The sequence below is a fragment of the Akebia trifoliata genome, chromosome 4, assembly GCF_017979445.1.
Source record: "Akebia trifoliata isolate Shusen 1 chromosome 4, ASM1797944v1, whole genome shotgun sequence".
Lineage (NCBI taxonomy): Eukaryota > Viridiplantae > Streptophyta > Magnoliopsida > Ranunculales > Lardizabalaceae > Akebia > Akebia trifoliata.
In genome coordinates, this window is record NC_141378.1 from 7,963,194 (window position 1) to 7,978,945 (window position 15,752).

The 15,752-nt window shown below is 32.7% G+C and overlaps 1 protein-coding gene across 1 annotated transcript; it reads left to right on the plus strand.

Annotated features, from left to right (window-relative positions):
- Nucleotides 1-11,896: 11,896 nt before the first annotated feature.
- On the plus strand, nt 11,897-15,674 carry LOC147403470 (putative calcium-transporting ATPase 13, plasma membrane-type). Its single transcript, XM_086439059.1, has 2 exons — nt 11,897-15,085; nt 15,527-15,674. The coding sequence occupies exons 1-2, from the start codon at nt 12,031-12,033 to the stop codon at nt 15,532-15,534; spliced, it is 3,063 nt and encodes a 1,020-aa protein (XP_086295185.1). The 5' UTR covers nt 11,897-12,030; the 3' UTR covers nt 15,535-15,674.
- Nucleotides 15,675-15,752: the final 78 nt, after the last annotated feature.

Sequence of the window (15,752 nt, forward strand, 5' to 3'; positions counted from 1 at the left end):
AAAAAACTATGGCATAATCGTAAAAAAAAATTAGAATCACAACTTTGTTCTTCATTTTTTGTTATAAATCCTTGAAATAAAAAAGAAAATACATCTAAAATAATGTTCAAAATTTTGAATATATCATTCTTCATAAATTTTTTTTGTTGGAAATGATAGTAATTGTTGTTAAAAAACCTATGTGAAGAAGTGTTGTTTGGGTATTTCAAAACCATTATAACAAGAGATGAGATTTAGGGATTATAAAGAAACAAAATTTTTAATAAATAGACTATTAAGATATGCACAAATCTTAGGGGCTATTTAGAAAGAAATCCCACCGTCTAGGTTCCCTTTTTTTTTTTGTAGCCAAATAAGATTAGTGTAAGTAATTAGCAGGTGAAAGTAAGTTTTGAATGTAAAAATAATGATTATATATCAATTCCTTATGTTAGGGGTTCTAAATTTTTTTTTTTTTTGTTATTGAAAAAAACCCTTAATTATGACTAGTTTTACTTTTGCGATATGGATCTAGATGTATGTATGTCCCTATGTAAATAAGAAATGGAATAAAGTAAGCACCCAAGTGTCATGAGTGATTTTTGCTCACAACCCAACAACAATTTAACATGTGGCGTGAATGTCATTAGTGATAAAGAGATAATTTTTCTCTCTTCCCCGCACGTCCTCTGTTCACAAAAATTTATATTTTAAGATTTCAAATCTTAAAAATGGCTGTTGGACCCGTATTGATTATCACATTGACAATCCAACAATACAGTCTTTTAGATTTAATAAAAATATTCACATTCAAAAGAAAAGATATTCAGAAAATAATAATTTTTAAATTTGATTTAAGGTGTTGAAAATGAACGACTACCAAGTACCCAAATTTAAAAATAAAATTCAACAGTGAAAAATAATTATTTTTTTAAAGTTAAAATAATTTTATCCTCTCCAATCACATTGTATCGGATCATATTTTTGAATATCGCGAAGTGGTCAAATCAGAAATTTTTTTTTTTTCCTATGGATTGGAAATAGAAATTTTCTATCTCATTATTTATGTCATTCGCGCCACATGTCAAACTGCTGGTGGGTTGTGAGCAAAATATCACTCAATTGTAATTGCACGGTTGCTCCATGATGGGTCAAATAGAAATTCCCTTAAATCAGGAAAGTCACGTGGATACCACTTACTAGGAAAAAATCTGAATCCACCAATCATATATATCCACGTGTGTTGAATGACATTTCTAATTTACAAAAGTACATTACTTACCAAACTACCTTGTATACTTGACTTGACAAGAACTGAACATTCTGTGAGCAAAAAATGACTCCTTTACAAACTTTGATCCTTCTTGTCGAGACATACTCTCTGTGAAGCTTCACACCTGACAATAACAATATAAAAAACCTTCAATTTCACGACTCCTCTGGACACGCAATCCCATTATGCAAGTTTTAATTATTTCACACTCATCTTCATCAATCATTTTTTAATAGTAGAATGGTGGCAAATGCATCCTAACAAAATGCCACCAATCCGCCAATCATGGCACACAATTTGGCATAATGATCGCAAACTTGGCTTGACCTGGTCTAACCCCAAAAATTAAGTAAATTCGGTCTGGTCTGCCTAAGAAATTAAGTTGTGTGATCTTGATCTTAAACACGTAATGGAAATGTTAGACTCAATTTTCCAATCAAATAAGTTCATTGGAAAAGTCTAAATATATTCAGTCTGACTACAATGACTACTATTGTATTGTATATACGTATAGAAAGTGGAGAGTTGTTGATACCACTTAATTAATTAATTATGTTTTAAAAAAATACTTTAATGATACATATAAACTTATTAATTATTAGAGAATTTTTATTTTATTTTATGAAAATAAATAAAATTGTAAATGCATAACTCCCATAACCACCCCTGCATTAGATAATTTGTTGAGATTAGAGAAGTATCATTTTAATCTTTAAGGTTTTAATTAGATAACGATTTGATGCAAAATTAATTAGTTTAAATTATGAAAAACCCTAACAATTTATTATTAAATAAAAACTATGGTATAAAATTAAATTATATGTTTTTAATTTCTAAAATAATCGTTTAAATTACATATAAATTTTTTTAATCTTACATAAATCATAATTTTTGCAATACAAGAGTTGTTGCGCATATCACTTACTAGTTTTATCTTGTTAGATTTATTATTTTATAAATATTATAATTAAAGTATATTACAAAAATAAATTTACTATACTTTTTTCAATTAAAATATACATTGACCACTTCAAACTAGGCTATTTTGTCATATTTGTCTTGTAATCATGTTAATTGACATCAATAACACTCCAGCTTTGAAAGGTAGGACCAGTGGCGTGTGTTCTTCTTGGAAAGTTAGAAGGGCTTTCATCACACATGTCATTTTCCTCTTTCTAGATAGACTAATGATAAATTGACGCTCCAAACCTAACGTTTTTTATACACTTTTCTGATGTAACATATGAACAAAAACATAGATCTTTTTCCCTATATCTTGAAGGAAAAAAATCTATAATGTTATGAACTGCCAGGTCAGAGAACATATAAAAAACATCAATTTATCACGACTCTTCTGGATAAGCTAGAATGTGGTTTTCAAATATACTGATTGCATCGAAGTTTCTCCTTGTGCATTAAGTAAACTACAAGCGACATGTCCAAATGCACATCTATCAAAAGGGTTTATTTGTAATTTAAAATATTTATCAAAGGATTTTTTAATATTGCATAATAAAAATGATATTTTAGTAATTTTAAAAACAAATCATCACGATTCTAGGATGGTGGGTAACAATTTTGTTGGGTTTTAACCAAAATGACCCTAACTATATTAAGTTTAAATGTAAAGGTGGGGACAATTATGGAATTCAATATTTGATGTCCAACCATTTCTAATCTGGCTTCTCTCGTTACAATAGTAAGGATGAATTTAGTCCGTAATTTAAGAATTAAGTGTGATGGTTTTTGTTTTGTAGGCGCATGAAGCAAGTCCCCTTCGAACCTGTCAAAAGTTTTTGTGGTTTGAATTCTTGTTACTAGATCCATTCATATTAGACCAAACAAAATTTAATTGGTATGGAATGAATCAATTCATGGTACAACTCGTATTGAATACAAGGTATTAGTTTATATTGATCAATTTATAAACCCAACCATCCAGATATGTTGATTTTTTTCTCATTCAAGGGAGACTAATGGGAAGTAAGTAGAAAGTGAATGCAAGTTTTGAATCCAAATCGTGATCTTAACGCTCATAGCAAACATAACAAGTGCATTTAAAACACGCAAAAGAAAATAATGATTATTGTTTATGTAATGAAGAAGAAAGGCATGTATTTTTTTTATTTTTAATTTCACACAAACCATCCTCATCTCCTCTTTTATTTATTTTTTCCTTCACAAATGGTTGTGGCCATCATCATCATCATTAACCTTATTTTAGATATTAGGTCAATATACACCTAAAAACACTCAATCCAAATCATGAACTTGCAAAGGAATAACAACTTTTCTAGGCCCTCAATTAAGAAACAACATCAAGGAAACTCCTTTGAAAAGTAGATATTAATGATAATTAAACTACTTTTAAAGACCCATGCAATGCTTTTTAGTGGAAACTTTAACTACGTCACTCACCAGTTGTCACCACCATATTTCAGGTTCTATTTCTTTTTTCCTACAAGGATGTCACCTTTAAACTTGGGTTCTAAGTTTGGTATAAGTAAAGGAAAAGTTTCTCCTCGTACGTTAAGTAAACTTAGTCCAAAATCGAATTCTAAAAATTAATGATATTCCCAACATTTTCAACTATGACCTGTTTTACCGCGTAAAAGAATTACATCATTGTTGAAAATGTTATGGTTCGTAATGTAAATCAGTTAGTTCAGTCCATACCATATCGACATACCTACAAAATTAATTGTTGACAATTCAGACAAGCCCAAGTGAATTGTACGGCTGTGCGCAAAACTCGAGGCTTTTCTTCTTTCTTTTACGGTTAGAAGGCGAATATGAAGTCATTTAAGTTATTTTTCTTTAGTCAATCAAAGAGGCCTAGGGTTAAGGGATGCATGTCACTGATTTGAAAATATAGGAGGGTATCGAAAATATTAACCGGTACCTTGAGGGGTATGTCTAAATCACCAAAAAATGGGAGGTATCTTAGGTCTTGGGCTTAAGTTGAGCTTTATCTTTATTGAAAAAATTACTTTTAAAACCTTGGCGAAGAGGTTTCTTTCTAAATAGTTCCTAAGTTTTGGAAGTTATTTTAATAATCCATTATCGTTGAGCTCACTATTGTTGATTGTCAAACTCGACAATAATTAAACATGACTTAAAAACATTGAGTTCATCAATAATTATCGTCATACTCAAAATATTATTTTGAACTTGATGATATTGGTTATATTATTGATGAACTTGATACTTCTTAAGTCATGTTTTGTAAAAAGAACGTTGAACTCGACAATAAAAGTGGTGAACTCAACACTATGTTGTGATCTTGACAATAAAATTGTTGAACTAAAAAATAAAAAATGATGAACACGATGCTATACATGTGATCCAAAATTTTAATTGTTTCCCCTTTTTTCTGACTTCAATACCAAGTCTTGAATTACTCAAAATGCATATATCATAGTTGTGAAATAGAAACTCGAATAAAAAACTATGGCATAATCGTCAAAAAAATTAGAATCACAACTTTGTTCTTCATTTTTTGAAATAAAAGAAAATACATCTAAAATAATGTTCAAAATTTTGAATATATCATTCCTCACATATAAAAAATTGTCGGAAATGATAGTAATTATTTTTTTAAAAACCTATGTGAAAGAAGATGAGAAAAAGTGTTGTTTGAGTATTTCAAAACCATTATAACAAGAGATGAGATTTAGGGATTATAAAGAAACAAAAAATTTAGTAAATAGACTATTAAGATACGCACAAGTCTTAGGGACTATTTAGAAAGAAATCTCACCGTCTAGGTTCCCTTTTTTTTCTAGCCAAATAAGATTAGTGTAAGTAATTAGTAGGTGAAGGCAAGTTTTGAATGTAAAAATAATGATTATTTATCAATTTCTTATGTTAGGGGTTCTAAAAATGATTTTTTTTTTTTTGAAAAAAACCCTTAAATATGACTAGTTTTACCTTTGCACTATGGATCTAGGTGTATGTATGTCCTTCTGTAAAGAACAAATGGAATAAAGTAAGCACCCAAGTGCCATGAGTGATTTTTGCTCACAACCCAACAACAATTTGACATGTGGTGTGAATGTCATCAGTAACAGAGAGATAATTTTTCTCTCTTACCCGCTCGTCCTTTGTCTATAGATTTAATTTTTAAGATTTCAAACCTTAAAAAAGGTTGTTGAACCCGCATTGATTATCACATTGACAATCCAACAATGCAACCTTCTAGATTTTATAAAAATATTCACTTTAAAAAAAAAAGATATTCAAAAAATAATATTTTTCAAATTTAATTTAAGGTGTTAAAAATAAACGACTATCAAATATCCAAATTTAAAAATAAAATATAATTAATATTTTAAAATTAAAATAATTTTGTCATCTACAACCACATTGCATTGGATCATATTTTTGAATATCGCAAAGTGATCGGATCAGAAAATTTTCTATCTTTTTTCCTATGGATTGGAGAGAGAAATTTTCTATCTCATTCTTTATGTCATTCGTGCCACATGTCAAACCGCTGGGTTGTGAGCAAAATATCACTCAATTGTAGTTGCACGGTTGCTCCATGACGGGTCAACTAGAAGTTCCCTTAAATCAGGAAAGTCACGTGGATACCACTTACTAGGAAAAAAATTTGCTCACGAAAATCTGGATCCACCAATCATATATATCCACGTGTAATGAATGACATTTCTAATTTACAAAATTACCTTACTTACAAAACTACCCTTCTATACTTGACCTGACGAGAACTGAACATTCTGTGAGTTAAAAAAGGACTCCTTTACAAACTTTGATCCTTCTTTTCGAGACATACTCTCTGTGAAGCTTCACACCTGACAACAATATTATAAAAAACCTTCAATTTCACGACTGAGAACACCTTTGGACACGCAATCCCTTGTGACTATCTCCCATTATGCAAGTTTTAATTATTTCACACTCAGCTTCATCAATCATTTTTGAATAGTAGAAATGCATCCTAACAAAATGCCACCAATCCGCCAATCATGGCACACAATTTGGCATAATGATCGCAAACTTGGCTTGACCTGGTCTACCCAAAAAACAAGTAAATTCAGTCTGGTCTGCCTAAGAAATTAAGTTTTGCGATCTTGATCTTAAAGACGTAATGGAAATGTTAGACTCAATTTTCCAATCAAATAAGTTCATTGGAAAAGTCTAAAAATATTCAACGTGACTATTACTATATTGTATATATATATAGGAAGTGGAGAGTTATTGATCCTAAATTTTTTTTTCTTTCTAAAAATGGTTTAATGATACATTTAAACCTATTAATTATTATGGATTTTTTATTTTATTTTATGAAAATAAATAAAATTGTAAATGCATAACTCCCATACCCACCCCACATTAGATAATTTGTTGAGATTAAAGAAGCATCATTTTAATCTTTAAGGTTTTAATTAGATAAAGATTTGATGCAAAATTAATTAGTTTAAATTATGAAAAACCCTAACAATTTATTATTAATTATAAACTATGGTATAAAATTAGATTATATATTTTTAATTTATAAAATAATTGTTTAAATTACATATAAATTTTTTTAATCTTACATAAATCATAATTTTGGTAATACAAGAGTTTTTGTGCATATCACTTACTAGTTTTATCTTATTAGATTTATTATTTTATAAACATTATAATTAAAGTATATTACTAAAATAAGTTTACTATTTTTTTTTTTCAATTAAAATATAGATCGACCACTTATTTTTTGATTAAAAGTAGTATCAAACAACTCAAAACAAGTTTTAAAGATATATTAATTTGTTTTTATTTTTATAAAACTTAAAATTCAGCTTGAATCAAATTCCAACTTGTCGGAAACAGACTTGAGCTTTATTGACTTAGGTCTAATGAGAGTTTAGAATTGCCTATGGTACAACCCATTTTTTAAAAGGCTCGTCCAAACTCAACCTGAACCCTTTCATTGTAGCCCTATGTATAATCGACTCACTCGTTAAAACAACACAACATCGTATCTCTTGATTTAATGATTGGGATGAAGGTGAGATCATCTCCTACAATCAAAACTAGTCATACGTCAGCTCTCTTTTTAGGCAATAACATGGTATTAAAAGAGTAATGATATTTAATTGAATTTCCTTAACTATTAATTATAAAAACCTAATAGGTTTATATAGAACAAATCGTAATTACTAAAATCAATTCCTTCTCTTAAGGATTATAAATTCTAATCCTATCTTAGTTTATACAAATACGACTCGGTGTATTGTTTTATGGCAGTATGCCTTATTATAATGCATGGTAATCACTCTAATTCCTCATTTGTACTCTCAAAAAATAATTTTTTTTTACTAAAATACTTAAAAAATGTTTGAATGAAATAGTTATAAAAACAATCACATACTATATAAATCTAACAGTTAAAAAGCATCAATCAAATTAATTTTTGATATATAAATACTAAAGTCATTTTTAGTGTCGGTGGCATCAAACTCTATGTTTATGTTGAGTTCATTTACATCATAATTATTGACATCCGCGGTCTTCCTGATTTTAAAGGTGGGACCAATGGCGTGTGAACTTCCAGGATATTTGGAAAGACTTTCGTGTCATTTCTCTTTTCAAAATGTAAAATCTTAAAAAAGGTTGGTAGACATTGACAAGCTTTTGAGTCTCATGAAAATATTTATATATAAAAATAAACCTCGATCCAAGATGTTAAAAATGGACGGTCATCGAATACTCAAATTTATAAATAAAATTTAATGATGAAAAATAATTTTTTATTTTTAAATTTGATAGAATTTTATTTTTGAATGTAGCAAGGAAAGTTCTCTATTTTTCACTGTGGGCAGGACAAAAAAAGGGGCGGCAGGAGCATTCATTTGATCAAAATTCGTTGTCAAATGCACGTTTTGGCTACAACATTTCCAACCATATCTGATCTGTTAGCCGCGTACACGAGAATCAAAATGTTGACTTGGTCAAATTTAGATAGAAAATAAACAATCTGGATAAGTTTGTGGTGTAAACCAATTATCTTTGTCGATGATCGACATACCCACAAAATTAGCGGTCAGAAGAAACGACAGCTCCCATAAATTGGGAGTCCAAGACTTCCAAGTTTTGTTTCCCCACTATTCAGACAAGCCAAGTAAATTGGATTATAAATCATAGTTGTAACCAGGCCCACCGATAGGTGGGTCATAAGTTTGTAGTTGCAGGAATAAAAAAAATATTTAGAATTTTGTAGGAACAGTCTTCAATGAATTACACGTGGCATTTTTAAAGAAGAATTTTCAAATTTTAAAGAAACTGTACAGGCGTGAAATAAACTCAAAATGCTACATGTTTAGTAATGAGGAGGGTTTCTTCATATTTTGAAGCCGACAAAATCTGGGGTCAAGAAAAAAAAATTTAAACATTATGAGCATTCATATGTAATGGGATATAACAGCCGACTAAAAATTGAATGTGTCGGTATTAATTACACCCCACAAAAACAAAATTCTTTCTCCACCCATGGTGGCTTGAATGTGTTGCTAATTTCTTTCATATTAGACTGAATAATGAATTGGTATGAAGTGATTCAGTTCATGGTACATGAATGCTTGACCATGATTGGCTATTGGGGTGGGGTGAAACTTAAAACCAAAACCTGTTATTTCAAATATTTACCAAAACCACTACATGCCCCTTTAACCTAGGTCTTTTTTAATACGATGATGAAAAATGACCTTAATACCTTTATCTTTGATGTGAAATTATCTTTTTTTTTTATTTATCTTTTCAAAATCAGTAAACTTCAACTTCTTAGATAACTTTGACTTTAGTCTTCAATCTTAAAATAAATCTACTTTAACCTTCAAACCTACATAATAAAGTAAGATCTTCGAAATAGAAGATGATGGAAGTTTTAATTGGAATTTATAATCCATAAGGGATCGAGGAATGTTCAAAACAATGATTTGAAGACAAGGTTACAATTAATGTACAATAAAGGTTAAAAAGTGTGAAGAATCTTTGTTCTAAGAAGAAAAATCAAGATTTTTGATTATAGGCTGATAATGAGATTGCTGAGGTTATTTTTTGTTGGTCTAAAAATTGTTAAATGAATCAAATTATCAATTTGAAAATACAGGGATATCTTGAATATTCACCAAAATGTAGAGGGATGTTTAAATCATCCAAAAATAATAATTTTATGGGTAAATGGGAGAGTAATAAGGTCACATCATAGTCACAAAATTCTCTCAAATTTTTAGAAAATAAAACTCTTTGAATGATAGCCTAGTTGATTAAATTGACATATCAACCAATTAACTGTGAAAATATGAAAACATTTTTACCCTTCAACCTAACAAATTTACTTTTACCAACATTCAAATCTCAAGAAGATGAGGGGGTGGTTGAATTTTGTCATTGAGGGGTAGGGAAACCTTGTGGCAAGTAAATTAGTTGGTGAACGCGAATTTTAAACTCAAGTCGTGATATCAACATTCAAAGACTTTAACCAACTTATTAAATGCGTTCAATACACTCAAAAGAAAAGAAGATTTATTATTTACTTAACAAAGGAAAAAAATGAAAAACAAAGAGAAAAGAAAGACTCAACTATCTTTTTTCCTACAAATTATTGTCATCTTGTCCTTTTTTTTTATCCTCACAAATAAGTTTGAGCATCATCGTCATCTACCTTATTTTAGATTAGGTCAATACCTAAAGGCACTCAATCCAAATCATGAACTTCCAATGAATAACAACTTTGCTTGTTTTTTAAGGACCCTCGGGAAAATTCTTGGCAATGGCCTTTGAAAACCTTTGTAAGGATTATTAATAATAGGTCTTTCAACTCATAAAATGCCTTTTTAATGAAAACTTTAGCTACATCACTCAACCTATATTTAAAGTTCTTTTTTTCCTCTTTCCTACGAGGATGTTGCCTATGAACTTGTGTTCCTTTCAAGTCATGTTTGGTTCGTGAGATATAATATACTAGAAACTACTTTAAAGGAACGTAGAAGTGAGGAACATTGATTTTATTTTATAGCATAAAAGCGATCCGTGTGAATAATATGAAGTGTACACAAAGAAATCAACTTTATTCCAATAAGAAAAAGAAAAAAAGAATCCGAATATGAATTTAATGAACTATGCCATGTAAAGTAGTTGCCAAAGAATTCAATTTTACTTTGCTTACTCAAAAAAAAGATCCCCATCCCCATTGCTACTTTGGAATACCTTGCTTCTTAAGTTTACAAATTTAGGTAAACTTTGTAATCTTTTGCAATGAATTTTCAGAAGACATAATTTCCATAATAAAAATTCTTTGGATGGATTAAAATTTGAATGATTTTTTTCTTAATTTAGGATTTTTTTTTTCACGTAAATCTTGTGTTGTGATTGATTTTACATGTTTCTTGCTTAAAATTCTTCTTATTTCAAGCGCATCAAATTCCCCTTTGATGATTAGTGGTTATTTTATCCTAACCACTCCTAGTGGGTTGACCCCGATTTGGAGGGATACCATCCGTTACCAAAAATAATGACTCAAGCCGTCAAATCAATAATATAAGACCACGTACCCTAAAAAACTTAAACTATTTGTGAGAGATAAGGGTTGCGGCAATTAAAAGTGTAAAATTTTATATTGAGTCGTGCTGCAGTGTCTCTTCTAGATTTTCCTTTTATTTTATATTTGACCGATGAATGATGATAACACGTGGCTGTTTAATGTTGTTTTAATAGTTTAATAATTTTTTTTAGAGTCGTGATAACCTGACTCCCTCACGTGGCATGTGCTAGAATCATAGATTTTTTGCCTTGGGATACACACAAATACATATCCCCATAAATATCAATTGTGTAATCTGAGGAAAACGATCTACAACAACAGGAAAGTATTTTTATTATTCCACGTGGGGGGTCATTACTCACTTTTTTAAAGAAGTATATACTGTCCGATCTGAAGCGGCCGAGTCAAACTTTCAAACGGTAGTAGATGGCTGACATACCCCTTCAAATAGAGGGCTGAGTTACTACAGATTCGAATGAAAAATAAATTCCTATAAAAGATTATATCATATTAATCCTTAAAAGGGCTAATGTTGATCTCTAAGAAATATGTATTTTTTCTCATCTCAACCGTCAGATTGATTGATGAAGAGCTTTAACGGTGGTTCAAGTCTAGAAAAGTCTATTTTTCTTTTTAATATAATAAAATAATGAAATTATTCAGGTATAATTTGGATAATTGATTCTACAAAGCACAAAATTTCATTAATCATATTTACACATTTACATAAAAGGAACTCTACACAATTGACTCAGTCGATTCAAATTCTTCTGGTTGAATAAAAAAGAGTTCAAATTTAACATGGATCGAGTTGACTCAGTTTCCTTGAGTTTTGAACATTAATGGATATAAAAGAGAAAAAGAAGGAAAGCACGACGAAAGCGCATAGAAACTCCCATCGAATCACACAATACCTCCAGCTTTTCTTCCACGTAAAGTTTATAACTCATAACGCAAGCTGTGACTCAGGAGTCGTAGTTGACCAGACGTGTGAAAGGTGTTGTCAGAGGGTATAATAAAATTTACAGTTGGGCCCAAGTGCATCATACACGGGTATTACTACAAGGCACCGCCCCACCTTTAAGATATATATATATATATAAATACGTTACAAAAACCAATATTTCAAATCACTTGCCACCTCTCCGAATCCCAAACAAAATCTTCTTTTAAACCAAACCCATTGTTTCATTATTCTTTTTCTTTTGGTTTTTGATATAATTCAACAATGTCAATCAAACCAAATCACCATGCACCGCAACCTTACGATCCTACAATGTATTTAGTTAATGCGAGTAGAATCACCAAGCCTATGAAAAAATGGAGAGTAGCTTTCACTGTCATTTATTCGTCTAGAGTTCTAATCTCTCTAGCCAAAGCGAGTATCACCAAGAAGGACCAATACTTCACTGGAATCTTACGCACTCCGTCTTACACCACTGTTGATATTCATCTCGACAATGTTGATGACAAACATGATACGAGGTTCTCCAATGTCGATCAAAATAAGCTTGTTGAAATTGTCAAGGACAAGAAGTTGAATCTTCTAAATGAGTCATTAGGAGGAGTTGAAGGTGTTGTCACGGCTCTTGATACCAATGCAGAACGTGGAATACATGACGATGTTGATGATATTAGCCACCGACGCAAAGCTTTCGGATCAAATACTTATCAAAAGCCACCTCCAAAAGGGTTCTTTCACTTTGTATTTGAAGCATTCAAGGATGTAACAATTCTTGTGTTATTGGCTTGTGCCACACTCTCTCTCGGATTTGGTATCAAAGAGGATGGACTGAAAAATGGGTGGTATGAGGGCGGGAGTATATTTCTTGCCGTCTTTTTAGTTGTCTCCGTCTCTTCCATCAGTAACTTTAGGCAATCGAAACAGTTTGAGAAGTTGTCAACCATCAGCAGCAACATTGAGGTTGATGTGGTAAGAGATGAGCGACGACAAAAAATTTCCATCTTTGATCTTGTGGTGGGTGACATTGTATGTTTAAAGATTGGAGATCAAATCCCAGCCGATGGGTTGTTCGTAGATGGCCAATCCTTGCACGTAGATGAGTCAAGCATGACGGGAGAGAGCGATCATGTGGAGGTCAATGGTGGAAGGAACCCTTTCTTGTTCTCTGGTGCCAAGGTGGTCGACGGGTATGCTTCCATGGTTGTAACGTCAGTGGGTATGAGCACTACATGGGGTAAGTTAATGAGTACTATAAGCCGTGATTCTAATGAGCGTACCCCATTACAAGTACGTCTCGACAAACTCACCACCTACATAGGTATGGTGGGTCTATCCGTTGCGTTCCTTGTCCTTGTTGTATTGTTGGTGCGCTACTTCACGGGAAATACAGAAGACGAGAATGGAAATCGGGAGTTCAATGGAAGAAAGACGAAGTTTGACGATGTGATGAGTGCAGTCGTGCGAATTATTGCCGCTGCGGTTACAATTGTGGTTGTGGCAATTCCTGAAGGCTTACCATTGGCCGTCACACTCACTCTTGCTTACTCCATGAAGAGAATGATGGCTGACCAAGCTATGGTTAGAAAACTCCCGGCTTGTGAGACCATGGGTTCGGCCAACATCATTTGTACCGATAAAACAGGCACCCTCACAATGAACCAAATGACGGTGACAAAGTTTTGGCTTGGCCAAGACGACATGAGAGATGATGCTTCCTCCGGAATTGCTCCAGCCATTCTCGAATTGCTTCACCAAGGAATCGGTCTAAACACGACGGGTAGTGTTTATCGATCCAATTCGGGAACAAAGCCCGAATTCTCTGGAAGCCCAACGGAGAAAGCCATTCTCTCATGGGGTGTATTAGAAATGGGATTGAAAATGCAGGAATTAAAGCGCAATTTCTCAATTCTACATGTCGAAGCCTTTAATTCGGAGAAGAAAAGAAGCGGAGTTTTGATCAAGAAGAAGGAGAACAAGACAATCCATGTTCATTGGAAGGGAGCTGCCGAGATGATATTAGCTATGTGTTCGAACTACTATGAGAGTAATGGAGTCATGAAAGCTATGAATGAAGATGAAAGGATGATGTTCAAAAAAATCATTCAAGGTATGGCAGCTAACGCCCTCCGTTGCATTGCTTTTGCCCATAAACAAATTCCAGAAACAGATTTCGAATTCAATAACGATGGAAAGTCATTAAAAGAAGATGGCCTCACCTTTTTGGGGATAGTCGGTATAAAAGACCCATGTCGACCGGGAGTGAAAAAGGCTGTGAAAGCTTGCAAAGCTGCTGGAGTAGAAATCAAAATGATCACTGGGGACAATGTTTTTACTGCAAGAGCCATAGCCCTCGAATGCGGGATACTTGAACTAGATCAATTGAACGATGGAGTAGTGGTTGAAGGTGTGGAATTCCGAAACTACACAAACGAGGAACGGATGGAAAAGGTGGACACAATACGTGTGATGGCAAGATCTTCCCCTTTCGACAAGCTTTTGATGGTACAATGTTTGAAGCAAAAAGGCCACGTGGTTGCAGTCACAGGAGACGGAACGAATGATGCACCAGCTTTAAAAGAGGCCGACATTGGTCTTTCGATGGGGATTCAAGGCACCGAAGTGGCAAAAGAGAGTTCAGATATCGTCATTTTAGATGATAATTTTGCTTCCGTGGCAACAGTTTTAAAATGGGGAAGGTGTGTCTATAACAACATTCAGAAATTCATCCAATTTCAGCTCACGGTGAATGTCGCAGCTCTTGTCATCAACTTCATTGCTGCGGTTTCCGCAGGTGAAGTTCCACTAACAGCAGTCCAATTGTTGTGGGTGAACCTAATCATGGACACGTTGGGAGCCCTGGCTCTAGCCACCGAGAAGCCCTCCGAAGAGCTCATGAAGAAGCCACCAGTTGGTAGGACCGAGCCGCTCATAACCAAAGTCATGTGGAGGAACCTTTTAGCTCAAGCTCTATATCAGATAACAATCCTATTAACTCTACAATTCAAGGGTGAGGCTATCTTTGGTGTGACCGCGAAGGTTAAAGACACGTTGATCTTCAATATTTTCGTCCTATGTCAAGTGTTTAACGAGTTCAATGCGAGGAAATTGGAGAAGAAGAATGTGTTTAAGGGATTACATAAGAATAGATTGTTTATAGGGATCATTGGGATAACGATCATTCTTCAAGTGGTGATGGTGGAGTTTCTAAAGAAGTTTGCGAATACGGAGAGGTTGAATTGGGGGCAATGGGGTATATGTATCCTAGTCGCGTTTGTGTCTTGGCCAATTGGTTGGGTTGTCAAGTGCATTCCGGTTTCAGGTAAACCGCTTCGCCATCTTCTTAAGCATCATTAGAGTTTCTTAGTATGCAAATAAAAAATAGGATTGTAGTTTGTTGTGTGAGGTTCAAATATTATTTGTAAATATTTATTTGATTACTTATTAATATACATGTTTTCTATTACATTTTTGAAGGGCTCTGTTAAGTTTCTATGTTGAGTTTGGGATAAGAGATAATATCACAAGAACAAGGGAAGATAATAACAGTAGAATATGAAGAAGAAGAATTTCATGTTAAACAAATAAATTACTTCAAATAAAAATTTTAAATTCACCTTTCAAAGGTTTCTATTTTTCTTATTTCTATTTCCACTTACACCATAGTGCCTTAGTTGAGGCTTTTCGACAAATAGGTGGTGTGCACTGTGGGTTGTTTGCTCTTTTGTACACCAGGTAGTGATGAAGTTAAATTGCATCCTAGTTGATTGATGGTCCGATCATCACCGAGGTTATACAACTGGGCTAAACGCAAAAGGCTCTGATCTTTGCATCAAGATCGTCAATGGAGTTACTTCTGATTATCACTAAGACAAGGTGGTTGGAGGGATCAGATCAAACACAATAACAATGAAGCCAAGCCAAGTATGAAAATGGGTGGGTTATTTAAACATACTCCTCTTACATTTTGACCATGGTCTTTATAAATA